The sequence below is a fragment of the Juglans microcarpa x Juglans regia genome, chromosome 7S, assembly GCF_004785595.1.
Source record: "Juglans microcarpa x Juglans regia isolate MS1-56 chromosome 7S, Jm3101_v1.0, whole genome shotgun sequence".
NCBI classification, from domain to species: domain Eukaryota; kingdom Viridiplantae; phylum Streptophyta; class Magnoliopsida; order Fagales; family Juglandaceae; genus Juglans; species Juglans microcarpa x Juglans regia.
In genome coordinates, this window is record NC_054607.1 from 429524 (window position 1) to 443758 (window position 14235).

Below are 14235 nucleotides of genomic sequence, written 5' to 3' on the forward strand. Positions count from 1 at the left end.
ATGCAATTTTTTTTTTCGTTTTCCAAGTTATTTTCATGCTTTATATATGCTGAGGCTGAAACCAAGTGCATGCATAGTACTAGGAGTACTCAAACTTTAGTTGAAACTTTGCTTAACTTAGGGTGGGATCAGGTTAATCATTTAGGGTTGAAGTAAGTCACATGACAGCTAGGTAAAGATATTAAAAAGTTGAAGAGGGTTTAAGCCTAATGGAATTAAAAAAAAAAAAAGAAAGAAAGAAAGAAAGAGAATAATATTGGTAGATGCTGATGGAGAGTTTGAGTGAAATGCCCATATTCTAGTACTATTTATAAGTTGGTAGATAAAACATCAATTATCATGGATGATGTGATCACCCATTATATAAAGTAACTAAAACGTTTGTGAATAAACAGACTTGCAAATATATATATATATATATATTTTTTAAATAAGTATATATATGAGTACTACCTCTTCTTGAATAAGATTACTTGCCTCTCGAGCACTATGAGATTAATACTTGCAACAGAGTGAACACTAAAGGGACGCAAAAACTGATATACAAATAAAAAGTCCAACAAAGTCAATCCACTACTAATTTTTCTTATGATTCTTCACAGAGATTCAAAGTGAAGTTCTTAATCGGACCTCAAAAATAGAAAAGAAAATATAACAATCAGAGAACTAACCTGATTTTGAAAATTGGCCCGATTGATGATTATGCCAAATTATTTGGGGTTAGGGTTAGGGTTAGTGTTACGGGTTAGGGTTACGAGTTAGGGTTAGTGTTACGGGTTAGGGTTACGGGTTAGGGTTAGGGTTAGGGGTTAGGGGTTCGATGCTCTGTGGGCTTCACATTTTAGATCTGGTGTTTGAAGACGACAAGGCTTCGTGGGTTCAAATATGTGGTAAGAGCCTGAGATAGCAGGGTTTGTGGGTCTTGGGTTCAAGGAGAAGAGGAGTAGAAGTGCCTACCTGCTCTGTAGGGCTTCGGATTGCCGATATGGTGGAGAAGACGAACCGGCTTCGTGGCTCTGGTGGAGAAGATGAAGTGGGTTCGTGGAACTGGTGGATGGGAATGGGGAGAAGAGGGCGCCGGCTTACTGGTTTCGACGCTGACCAAACCAGTGCGGAGGAAGATGATGCGATGGGATTGGGGAGGATGGGAATGGAGAGGAGGGAAGATCGAGCGGGAGGATGAGAATGTGAAATGTGAAAATTCTAATTAGGCAGGAAAACGAATTCCCATCCTCAAGTTGCAAACGACGCCGTTACCGCCACGTAGGACACGGTTCCCTAAACCGGTTGTAAGTAGAATTTTTGTATTTCTTTTGATTCTTTGCAAAGCTTTGGAAGGTTGATTTTTTCCAGTACTTGGGGAAGATGAAGGACCTTTTGTGTTTGAGGAGCATTTTTGTTTGAAAGTTAGAAATGAGAAGGTTGAAGACGCGGAGAAGAAGATGAAGGAAAGTTAACTGTTTTGGAAAAAAATTAAAACGTTTCCGTTTTATTTAGTGCCACATGGGACACGGTTACCCAGTGGTTTCCTCAGCCGGTTACATTTAGCATTTTTCTTCTAATTTTCTCTTCCCTTAATTTTTACAAGGGTGGCTCTACAGTAATTGCTCCTAGCTTTTGTTTGGAGCTACCGTTAATTATAAGATTTTTTTTTTTTTTGCATTTTTATGCATGTATTTTTTAATAATTTTAAATATTTATTTAAAAAATAAAAAAAATACAATATTATTAAAAAAATATTTTCTTAATCATTAAGTAAAAAAAATTAAAAAATAAAATAAAAAATCATAGCAGTAACTTGCAATGGTAGAAAGGAGCGGTGAAAATAACATTTTTCTTTTTACAATTCCCAATTAGGTATGACAAATTTCGAGTAGTTATTTGATAAAATAAATTAATTATTGTTGTCACATCACGGATTCACGTGTAATAGTATTTGTCATCAATACCTATAATGTGTTCCCCCCACCTTCCCATAACCCTTTTAGGCAGGTAACTAACTCCTCCAATTACTTGCTTACACATGGAAATCTAAAAACTGAATTACAAAGGTAAAATAGTAAAATACTAGACTTAAAATTGTCTTCTAGACTTGAATGTAAAATGCAGCGTTGCTCCCTTTCTTATTCTACAATCTTCTTCCGTGGCTTAACTTCAAAATAGCTCGTTTAAGTAATGGTCCATGGCCCATTTCTAAATCATCCTCTAGCCAACTTCATCATCCCATCAACTTTGACCCAATCCTCATAGGCTTCATAATTGACCCACCCACTTAAAGAACCTTGCCCACAAAGTGTGTGTAAGATTCTAGAGTTTCTTTAAAACTTCCCAAGTATTTTTCTCGACAGAAGCTCCAACCCACTTCACCAATACTTCAGTAAGAGCTCTGTTGTCATGGCGTGTGATGCGGTGATCCAGCACGATCTCAGGTTCAGGTTGAACTTTTCCAGATTCATTAATTGGTGGTAATGAAGGGAGGGCTTGTACCTGAGATACCAACTTTCGTTTGAGGCAGAAGACGTGGAAAACGGGGTGTATCCTCGACTCTGAAGGCAGATCCAAGTGATAGGCCACGACACCAAGGCGTTGAACCACCTTCAAGGGATGTAGAACCTGGGCGAGAGCTTGAGGTTGTGCCTCGCCACTACAAACTTCTGGCGATAGGGTTGTAACCTAAGGTATACCTACTTCCCTATTGTGAATTCCCTCTCTGTTCTTCGTTGATCCGCATATGTTTTCATCCTTTGTTGAGCAAAGTTGAGATTTTCCCTTAAGATTAGCTTGATCTATTCCCTGGTTCTCAGTAATTTATCAGATGTGTCATTAGAAGTCGTACCAGGAACGTATGCAGTGAGTTTAGGAGGCTAGTACCCATACATTGCCTCGAAATGTGACATCTTTGCTTATGTGTGCTACAAAGTGTTGTACCACTATTCTACTAGAGGAAGCCATTGAGCCCACTACTTCGGTTTAGTACCTACGTAGCACCTCAAATACCCCCTCCATAGCCTTGTTTAAGGCTTCGGTTTGACCATCACTCTGAGGATGGTAAGCCGAGCTATAGTTTAAGGAAGTCCCTTGCAATGAAAACTATGTCTTCCAAGAGGAACTTAGGAAGTAGGATCTCGATCTGAGATGATGGCCTTGGGAAAACAATGGAGCTTGAACACTCCTTTTAAGAACACATGTGCTACATCAATGGCAGTGTAGGGATATGATAAGGTCATGAAATGACCATATTTCATGAGCCTGTCTATCACGACGAAAATAACATTGGCTCCTTGATATGATGGAAGGCCCTTCACAAAATCCAAGGAGATTTCTTCCTAAGCTTGATCTGGTATGGATAGGGGTTGTAAGAGGCTTGTAGGGTAGGGGGTGGTTTCATGCTTGTTAACCTGACAAATATCATAGCATCTGACCTGGTTCTTGATGTCTTTCTTCATGACATGCCAAAAGAAATCTCGCTTAGCTCTCTGATAGGTTTTAAGGAACCCGGAGTGGCCTGCTTATAGGTTGTTGTGTATAAACTGTAGGACCTTCTCTTTAAATGCAGATTCAGGGTTTATCACAAACCTCCCCCTCTCCCTGATGTAGTGTGTAACCTCTCTATACTTCCTGCTTAGCTTGGAACTTACTCAACAATTCAAGTAACTCAAGTGCAGAAGAGTAACTCTGTTTAAGTTCCTCTATCCAATCTACTGTTGGGAATGAGATAATAGCCAACATACCCTCTTCTACATCAGATCTCTCATGCTTCCTAGAGAGAGCATCTACCATCTTATTTTCCCTCTCCCTCTTAAACTCAATTTTAAACTCGTACCCCATGAGTTTCATGACCCAAATTTGTAGTGCTGTAGTTCCCACCTTTTATTCTAGCAAAAAATTTAATGCTTGTTGGCCCATCTTTACAATACAAGATAGGCCCAATAAGTAGGGCATCCACCTTTGTACAGCTGTCACTAGTGCAAGTAGCTCCCTTTCATAGATTAATATATAGTGCCAAAGCCTTCCTTTTCAAGGCCTTGCTGAAATAAGAGAGAAGATATCCACCTTGCATAAGAACTACCCCTAGGAGGCCAAGAAACTGCATTAAGAGATGTGGTATAGGCCTATACCACATCCACTATCATCACATTCTATCATGAATGTTTGTATAAAATCAAGAAGTTTTAAAATCGGGGGCCGGGAAATTGCCCTTTTCAACTGCTGAAAAGCCACAGTGGCCTTTTGGTTCCATGTAAATGCATTCTTCTTTAAAAGAGTTGTTAGAGGAGCAGCTATATGACCATAGTTCCTTATAAACTTTTTGTAATAGCTTGTTAACCCCAAAAAACCTCTTAGGGTCTTTAAGTTTGTAGGAATTGGCCAATCTATCATCAATGCCACCTTGTTCGGGTCAGCCTTCACCCCTTCTCCTAACACTACATGCCTTGAATACTCCACCTCATGCATCCCAAACTTGCATTTTGACATTTTAGCATACAACTGGTTATGAGATAAGGCTTCCAAGACTTGTTTTAGGTGGTTTAAATGATTCTCTAAATTGCAGCTATACACCAAAATATCGTAAAAAATAACCAGAAAAAACCTCCTAAAAAATGGTTTAAAAATTTCATTCATCAACCTATGGAACGTCGAGGGTGCATTGGTGAGACCAAAGGACATCACCAAAAACTCATAATGGCCATCATGGGTGAGAAAGACCGTTTTGGAAACATCATCGGGGACCACCTTGATTTGATGATACCTGAACCTCAAATCCATCTCTAAGAACACAACCGAGCCATATAACTCATCTAACAACTAATCGATGACTGGGATGGGAAACTTATCCTTAACTTTCTCTTGATTTAGGGCCCTATAATCCACACATAGGCGCCAACTCCCATCCGCCTTTTGGACCAACAAAACAGGTGAGGAGAATGGGCTAGAACTAGGTCTAATCATTCCAGATTTTAGCAACTTAGTCACAATTCTCTCGATTTCTGTCTTTTGGGTATCTATAAGGCCTTGTTGAAACAGGAGGGGTCCCTTCTTTGAGAATAATTTTATGGTCTTGGGCTCTCTCCGGTAGTAACCCTACAGGTTCTTCAAAAACTCTTTTAAACTGCTATAGCAACAAATTTATCCTACTGTTAAGAGGGTTATCTATTTCACTGTCCAGTTGTGGTCGCATATCCATAGCACATAGTTGAATTAAAACCCCCTTAGAGTCATTCATACTACTTAACATCACCATTTTGACTTCCTCAAGGGATGATTTTCGAAGTTTTAGGCCCACTAACTCCACCTTCCCACTAAAACCCCTTAAGCAACTTCGAAAAATCCCAAGTAATACACCCCCAAGGTTTATAGCCAATGTATTCCCAACACAGCATCACCCCCCCCCCCCCCCCCCCCCCCCCCAAAAAAAATCAACAAATAAAACGGAATGATAAACCGAGTACCTTGCAGTTTTGTAGGTGCCTTCTAGCAGACCCCTTCACTGGTCACTATGTCTCCACTGGCCACTCTTACATTTAGGTGTCGTTTGGATTCGAAGATGAGTTGAGATGGGTTGTGAATAGTAGTGAGATGGGTTGTGAATCGTAATGAGATTTGTGAGTTAAAGTTGATGAATAGTAATAAATAATAGTGAAATGAGTTGAGATGAATTGAGATGAGTTGAGATGGGTTGCGAATACAAACCGGGAGCCTCTTTGTTGGATCCACCAAAAGTTTAGCCTTTTTTGCAATGGAAGGATCTAGAAAGTTGTGTGTGCTTCCTGAATCTACTAAGACAACCAGCACTTCTCCCCAATCGAGCCACGTAGCCTCATGGTTTTGGGTTTGGAGTACCAATGATGGCATTAAATGAAATTTTGAGTTTCTTCTCAACTTTATCCCCTTGCTGAGTGTTCGCCATCTCTTATGAATCGAAATAAACTTCTTCCCCCTTATCCTTCATTTCTTCCTCACTAGGAGTGTAACTGGTCCTGTTTTGAATAAAATTTGGGACCAAACTGGCATGCACCGGTTTTATATTTTTAAAAATTGATTCTGCACCAGTTACCCCCTATACCGGTACTTCTGATTTTACCGGTTCCGATCCGATTTTCTGGTTTTAACATATTATATACTATATTAAATAGTATATAAAAAATAGTATATTATAGTATATAATATTATAGTGATAATATATTATAGTATATTATAATGTATATTATAATTGTATTATAGACTATTGTGATATATTATATTATAGACTATAGTGATATAAGATTTTAAAATTTAATATTATATTAACTAATAATTTATCATATAATATAAAACTATTTTATATATAATTATAATTATATACAATATAAAAAATTATAATATATATATGAACCGGTCCGGTTCGGTTCGGTCCTGTTTTAGAAAAAGAAAAATGGGAATCGAATCAATTTTGACCTGTTTTAAGAAAAATAAAACCGGTACCGAACCGAACCTAACTCTGTACCAGACCAAACCCACCGGTTCGGTCCGGTTTATCAGTTCACCGGTTTTTTTTTTACACCCCTATTCCTTACACCCTTGAAGCAAATAAACTTTTGATGACTTGCATATATGGGAGGGGTTTCATTCTCTTCACAATGATAGCACATCCATTTTTTTTCTCTTCTCATCCATTTGAGCTTAAGAGATCTACCTTCTTGGTTTAAAAAGTTTTTGTCCATGCACTTGTGGTTGACTAAATTAAGGCCCAAAGATGGAACTCGAGCCTGATGAACCAATACTCTTCTCCACCCGGCTCCTAATAGATTTCTTTGAGCTAGCCAGGTACTCCTCTTGTATTTTGGCTAAGCCGAATGCAGCATTAAGGCTCCGTGGGTTCAACATCCAAATGAGGAGTCGAATATCATCCTTCAACCCACTCAGAAAATAGCTCAGCTTGTGTGTTTCTGAGAGACCCCTCAACCTGTTTGGAAGTGCTTCAAATTGAGCCTTATAGGTGACTACCATGGTAACTTGTTTAAGCCGTGTGAGTGCTTCCATTGGATCGCCATAGGTTGTTGGTCCAAATCGAGTCAACAATGCTCTAGTGAAGGTTTCCCAGTTGTTACATTGACCAGTCTCTGTTGCATCTTGGTACCATATTAGTGCTTCTCCGTCCATGTAATATGATGCCATTAATGATCTCTATGCAGGTGATGTTTGATGATACTCAAAATAGTGGGAGGCCTTGAAAACCCAACATGCTGGGTTGTTCCCATCAAAATGAGAAAAATCAAGTCTCACCCCCCTCTGGCCTTTCCTGCGTAAGTCATGAAGCTCCCAGTCATGGTGCAGGTCTGGATCCCTCTAAACTACCTAAGCAGCCTGGTTAGTCACCAAGGTGCGGACCATTTCAGTTAGCTGGGCAATATCCTCCCGCATGGCATGCATCCTTTCTTTCTAGGCATGCATTCATTCTTCATGGGCATTCTGGCGTTGAAGGACCTCTTGGTGTTTGGATTTGGTATTGTCAGCCATCAATGATCAGTGCAACTGATACCAATTGTAAAGATCTTTGCAATTTGTATAATATATGACGACAGAAATTGTACAAGAGAGTGATTCAAGGAAATTGTATTGATAATCGGGCATTGTTCGAGGCACACCCAACTTCCAGACTACGGAAATCTTACAATTTTCATCAATACCTACTCAGTGTTCCCCCACCTCCCCATAATCATTTCAAACAGGTAACTAACTCCTCCAATTACGTGCTTACACTTTGAAATCTAAAACTAAATTACAAGGGTAAAATAGTAAAATACTAGATTTAAGAATAAAACTGTCTTCTAGAACTTGAATGTAAAACACAGTGTTGCTCCCTCTCTTATTCTGCGATCTTTTTTCGTGGCGTGGTTCACAATAACAGAGAGCTTGAATGTAAATATATATTGCTTTTCAGTAACAAACCTTCTGCCCAGGCTTGAGGCCTAGTTGTAAAGCAAGAAAGTGCTCAGATCGCTTGATGCTTGCTCGAATGGTCTCCCCTTTCCATCTTCAAGAACAAAAGCATCAAAATAGTTAGATTTTAATTATCAATCATGTAGGCCAAAGAAATTATATATGCTGCATTAATGCTGCAGCTTGAAACTTGAAAGCTGGCGGCCACCTGGGTGCATTATGGAATGATTCCCCCCAGCCAAACTCATAAAAGTTGGTAGCAAGTTCGTAGTATTTATTTGCCTGAGATTAACATATATATACATATATAAGCAGAAAGTTACGTACGTTACACTATATTATATCTTTCAGACAGACAGGTACTAATAGATCATTTAGCATCCAAATGTCACTATAAAAATAATTAAATCTACAAATTGAGATGAGTTTGTAGGATATATTAATTAGATCTATTTTATAATAAAAATAGTTTTACAATCTAACATATCACGTTAAGTCACGTCAATTTATAAATTTATTTTTATACGTAGGATTTATTCATGGCCAAAAGATTAGGCCTCTCTATAATTGTTTGCGCACACACGGCAATCTTGATTTTCGAATAAAGATGATTAGATCGTGTTAAGACTGAGAATTAACAGCTCTTGCCAAGTCAGTATAGTTAGTTTTTCTCTCTTCTTCTTCACCTCCATAACAGTCACATATCATTGTTGCGACCAAAGGCAACACCAGATGGGTGGTGGTCTTTGTCGGAGATAGCCGGAGGGTGGTAGTACATGCGGCCTGTTTGGGGGCAGTGAGAATGAAACCTTGCCGCTATACTCACCCCAGCATCCAACAGCTCCACAAACTTCGACATGAAGATCCTATGAGAGAGAGAGAGAGAGAGAGCTGGGTTTTCTCTGTCAACATTATTGAATCCATCCATCCATCCATCCATTCGCATTGCGCATGTTCCATGTTAATTGAGAAGGCTTACCTACCTACTGAAAATAGTTTCCTAAAGAAAAAAAAGTAAGTTGTCCTTTGTTCCAACAACGTTTTTATTTATTAAATACAGCTCAAGAGATTTTATTAACTTTATTTATTAGTTGGATGCAATTGTAACAACCATAGATTTTTTGCGACTCTTTATCAAAACGTCCTTGTCCTGCAGCCAAAAGCATGAAGACTTGTTGTTAGTTTTTAATAAAATAGAAATAAGTTATTGAATTTAGTGTCCATAGCAGTATCCCGTACTCTTCCTCCCTAGGAGGATAGAGGAGCCTTCAAGTTCTGTCTACAGAACGCTTTTTCTGTTAGGAGTGAGTTTATTAAGAAGTTAAGACAATGTCCATCACAAATAAATTTGTGTGTAGAAAAGCTCCAGAGCTTATGCGTAGTTGACTTATAGTCTGAATTTTTCTATATATTGATAAGTCACAATTATAATTTTAGTTCATTAATGAAATGAGATTATTTTCATCAAAAAAAAAAAAAAAAAGCATGAAGACTTGATGACATATATAATCCGATCCTCTAAATAAAAAATTGGCCGAGTTGGAAAACCCCCATCCCCTTTATAAAAATAAAAAAATATCCTGGTCTTCCAAGATTGTTTTGCCTCCATTATTAGGTCTCAAAAAAATACTCTTTGATTTATCAGATTCTTTACACTCAAGAATTAAAACAAAAACGTTTCATCGTAACAAACAGGAGAACACTGGACAATATAAAAACCTACACCTACAAGGGCATCGATGCAAGAAGAAAAGAACGTCAATCAATTTTCTTGAAGAGAAATCTGTTTTTAGAAAAGTTATAAATATTGGAACCCATATTAAAAAATTAATTTTTTAATAATAAACCTTTCCTTTTAAAAGGAGTACACGATGCAATAACTATATCTACATTACTCAAAATAGAATGTGGAAAACTCTAGGATACTTTCTTCATAAATGGGTCGATCACAATCATTTATTTCTCCGATTAAATTCGTTTGCCATTTGAATCGTGTTATCAGCAGACCTCAAATAAACCTACTTTTTTTGTTTTTTTTGCAAGTAGCATTGAAATCAAATAAACTATATAGAAAAACATATTTTTTTTTTTTTTTTGTGGTTCTTTTTCAACGAAACAAAATCCTCAAAAAGATCTACAATATCGGATGGGGAGAGGAGTACTTCCTATGCGCAGAACAACAAATAAAAGCACAATACAAATATTTTGAAGAGCAGGTACAACCCTTTCGCAGGCAACAAAATGATCGATGGAGTCATTCTTCCATAGGTTGGTTCTCTGCCAGTGCTTGGGACACCTTGACCTTGATCTTCGGAAGAGTGAGAGATGGGTCCTCCTTGAGAACAGATGGGGCTTTGACCAAGCTGATGCTCTGTTCCAGCTCCTTTACTGCCTCTCTCATTTGCTGGGCCTTCTTTCCCTTCTTTCTGCAAATATTTTCAGTTACACGTTAAATGATACTGATAAACCTAATTACGCTTTTGAGCTTATATAAGGAGAACATATTACCTCCTCTCAATGTGTTTAGCCTCCCTCCTTGATCTGACTTTATCAATCGTCTTAATGGCCTTCAGTGTGTTTTCCGTAACGTTCCTGTCATATCTCTCTGGCCTATTCCGCTTCCTCTCAAACTCAAAGGTAGAATCCTGCAAAAATAAGGAAATCGGAACAAAAAAACCCATATTACCACCAAATCTTTTCTCATCCAAGCAATGTTGCATTTTGAATGATAAACTAAACAAGCATGTTTACCTGAGTCATGTCCTTTCCATGTAACCGCCTATAGGCCTTAGTCCATTTCACCTTGCGAGGATTCCTCTTCATCTTGAAATTCTTGTGGCATTTGGATCTACAAAAACGAAATATCTACAAAAAGATCACAAGTAAGAGATTGTGGGCACAAAATAATAATATGAACCAACGGAGGATATTCGGCAACAACAGACTACAGCATTTTAGAAGGCATGCTACCTAGCTTTAACCCCTCAAAAGGTTTTCATTTACTCTGGACAAAGAATTTTAGTGAAGCAACATATAAACTTTGACATTACCAAATAGTAAATATCTGATTGCAGTTTTACATTAAGAGAATATCCTTGAAAGACACATTCAACAGCTTAAAAACATGTAATTGGCAGTGATCTAACTGATGGAACTTATGCCAGAAGATGAATCACACATGATTGACTCTAATTTTGTAAGCAAAAAAGACTACATAGCAGCAGAGGCAAACATAGACAACAGACATGATTCGTATAGCATAGCAAAATAAAGAACAGATTGTGCAGAGCAGACTGAACTTTACAAAGAACAATAGAATAGACAGAGGATAGCGAATTACGATAAAAAAAAAAAAAAAAAAGAGCATCATACCTTTGCATCATTGCGGACAAACTGAATACCGTGCCCTGGATAGATAGTGGAGGAACAAAACCAACACTTCTCTATCCTCATCTTATTTTCAACCAACTAGAAAATCCAAGTTCCTGAAAGAAAAGGTTAGAATAGAAGAGTTAAAAAACGTGTCATGAAGAAGAAACCCAAAAAGTCGATTAACGTTTTACATTCTTCACCTTTAACATTCGTTATAGCTAATGGATGAGGGATCCCCATCCAAGAAATTTCCGTTAGCAAAAATTTCCACTGTAGGTTTTATAATTTCTTCTGTTTCTTTTCATCCATCTAGATTTGGAGCAACAAATATAAGATGCAAAGCGGAAAAAAAAAAAACACTGATGTAGAAATGCCATTGAATCTATGATTTGAATGCATGGAACTTAGGGAAAGATATGAATCAAGTTGCGAACTGAAACAGTCCAGCTCAAACTAGTAACAAATATAACGAAGAATTTGATCAATCGGCCAAAATACACACGAGCCAAAAAAACCCACAAACACAGAAAAGAGAAGAGGGAGTGTTTCAGTATGCATATGCATGAAACCAACGCAGATCCAAAGAAAAACCCCTAACCATCATCTACAAACAAAACTACCCTAGCATTCGAAGTCAACAAATTCTCCAAACCAAGCCCCCCCAGCTAAGACCGACCCACTAACTTTTCACACCTTAAGCTTCGGAATTGTTTATGGAGCCGTTGGTCGGAATCCCAGCCACCGGGATCGTCTTCCCGAGGAGCTTGATCGCAGGGTCTATGGTTTTCCCACCTTAAGCTTCGGAAGAGGGAGTGTTTCTGTAGGTACTGTCTTCCGTCGATCTATGGTGGCTGTGAGGTTTTCTGCTACGCGAGGCAGAGAAGGGAGGGGAGAGAAGAGCGAGAGGGGCTGTGAGGTTGTGTCGGCGCAAGGAAGAGAAGGAAGGGGCGTGAGGGATAGAAAGGAGGGAAGAAAAGAGGGGGTCTGAAGTGTGCGGTGCGAGAGAGAGAGAGATGGGAGGGAAGAGGAGAAGAAAGAAAAACATAGGTTTTCATTCCCTACGTCTAAAACGCTGCCGTTTACGTAAGGCTTGGATTTTTTTTTATGGGCTGGGCTGCTACACGGATTGGTCTTCGATTTTTAAGTCTCACACTTTACATATGAAAAATACATTATTTTAAAAAATAATCCATCTACAAATTATATCACAAATCACAAATGATCTATATTTTTTTTTCATCTTATTTGATACCATTTGTTTATAAAATTTTTATGAAGATAAAATATTTCCAGATATGCTAGATTATAGTTTATATTATAAAATTCATAAATAAATAAAATATAATATCTTCATGTTTTAAATATATATTATGTCATTATTAATATTTATAATCATAAATAAATTCTAAATTATATATTATCGATCATAGATTTTTACAAGTCAGTTATACGTAGATAAATATGTAGTTAATTCATTGCTATTCCTATGATAATTTATTTCTTACATTTTTTGTTCTCTTTTTTACATGGTACAGTTTAAGCGGTTAGCTATTTTGCATCTTCTCAGAGCATTAGTAGTGGATTCAATTTAACCAAATTTTGGTCAAGATTTAGTTGGATTATACAACAATTCATTATAATGGACTCAACAAATGAGCAAAACTTTTAGTTTTCATTATTTTTAATGGCCAATTTGGTCAGCTCCTCTTGCTGGCCAAATATTATTATATCATAAAAAATTCATCTTTTTTCAGGTGGTATTTGATTAACTGAAATTTGATTTGTATACCAAATAAATATCTGTTGCGTAGTTTCTTGAAATGTATGTATGGTCATTTGTTGCGTTTAAATATTGAACTGAGTTGAGTTGAGATAATAAAATATTGTTATAATATTATTTTTTAATTTATTATTTTAAGATTTGAAAAAGTTAAATTATTTATTATATTTTATATTAAAATTTGAAAGAATTATAATAATGAATTGAGATAAATTGGAGAAACAAACGAAGCGTGAAAAGCATCCCTAGTTACGAAATACTGGCGGTGGGCATGTTTGACTGAACTGGGTCACATCCTCAGTTTATAAGTGTGTGACAGGAATTTTGAAAGAATATGAGCCTGGTAAAAAAATACCGTTAAAAAATTATATCCGTTAGAAATAATTTGAATGTTAAAAAGAATAATATATATTTTTTTAATAACGAATAAATATTTAAATTATAATTAAAATTAAAATAAATAAAAATATCAAAATCAAAATTTTAATAGAATAGTGATAGATTTGTTAAGTATTTTATTTGCTGTTGTTAAAAAGTGACTAATTAAATTTATAAAAGTGAATTTTTTATCCAAATTTTGTCTAAAATTTGTTGATTTCACTACTAGTACTCTTACAGTCTCTATTTCATTAAGAAGAAAAATCAAATTTGATATTTTTATTGCATCTTCAAATGTTAGTAAGTTAGGTTTGCTTCAAAATATGAAACCTGCATTTAAATCTTCCTCATATTATTTCTTATACCTAGACTTCGATGTATTCATCTCATTTAAATCGAAACCGAGCTGAGATTAAAAATCTAGTTTTTTTTTTTTTCCTATTTAATTTAATTTGTGGGTCTTGGTGTTGCAAGTCTGACCTTAGAATTCTATTTAAAAGATTGGATACTCATCATGTTCTACTAATTACTGAACATTTGTAGTTATAAAAGATTGGATTGAAGTTTATATATAGAATAATTTTTTTTTTTTTTTTTTTTATGAACAAAACAAATTCAATATTAAACATTATTGTGAGGTAGTAAAATGTTATTAGTACGAGCAAAATAAAAATGTGATAGTAAATAGTTTTGGGCCCAAGTAGAACATACGGCCCATTTTCAGCTAAAATGTATAATTTAGCCCGGCCCATTTGAAATTGAAAGTTAACGTACGCGCAGTTTAT

General features: G+C 36.6%; 1 protein-coding gene across 2 annotated transcripts; it reads right to left on the bottom strand.

The window, feature by feature from the left end:
- Nucleotides 1–10018: 10018 nt before the first annotated feature.
- On the bottom strand, nucleotides 10019–12348 carry LOC121241501 (probable ribosome biogenesis protein RLP24). 2 transcript variants are annotated; one of them, XM_041139288.1, is made up of 5 exons: nucleotides 11986–12348; nucleotides 11293–11405; nucleotides 10672–10785; nucleotides 10429–10565; nucleotides 10019–10346 (listed from the first exon to the last, which is right to left on the bottom strand). In XM_041139288.1, exons 2-5 carry the CDS (start codon nucleotides 11371–11373, stop codon nucleotides 10175–10177), a joined length of 504 nt encoding a protein of 167 aa, XP_040995222.1. In that variant the 5' UTR covers nucleotides 11374–11405; nucleotides 11986–12348; the 3' UTR covers nucleotides 10019–10174. The 2 variants fall into 2 exon arrangements, with proteins under 2 accessions (XP_040995222.1, XP_040995223.1); XM_041139289.1 differs by having other exon boundaries at nucleotides 12085–12316.
- Between the last annotated feature and the right edge of the window lie 1887 nt (nucleotides 12349–14235).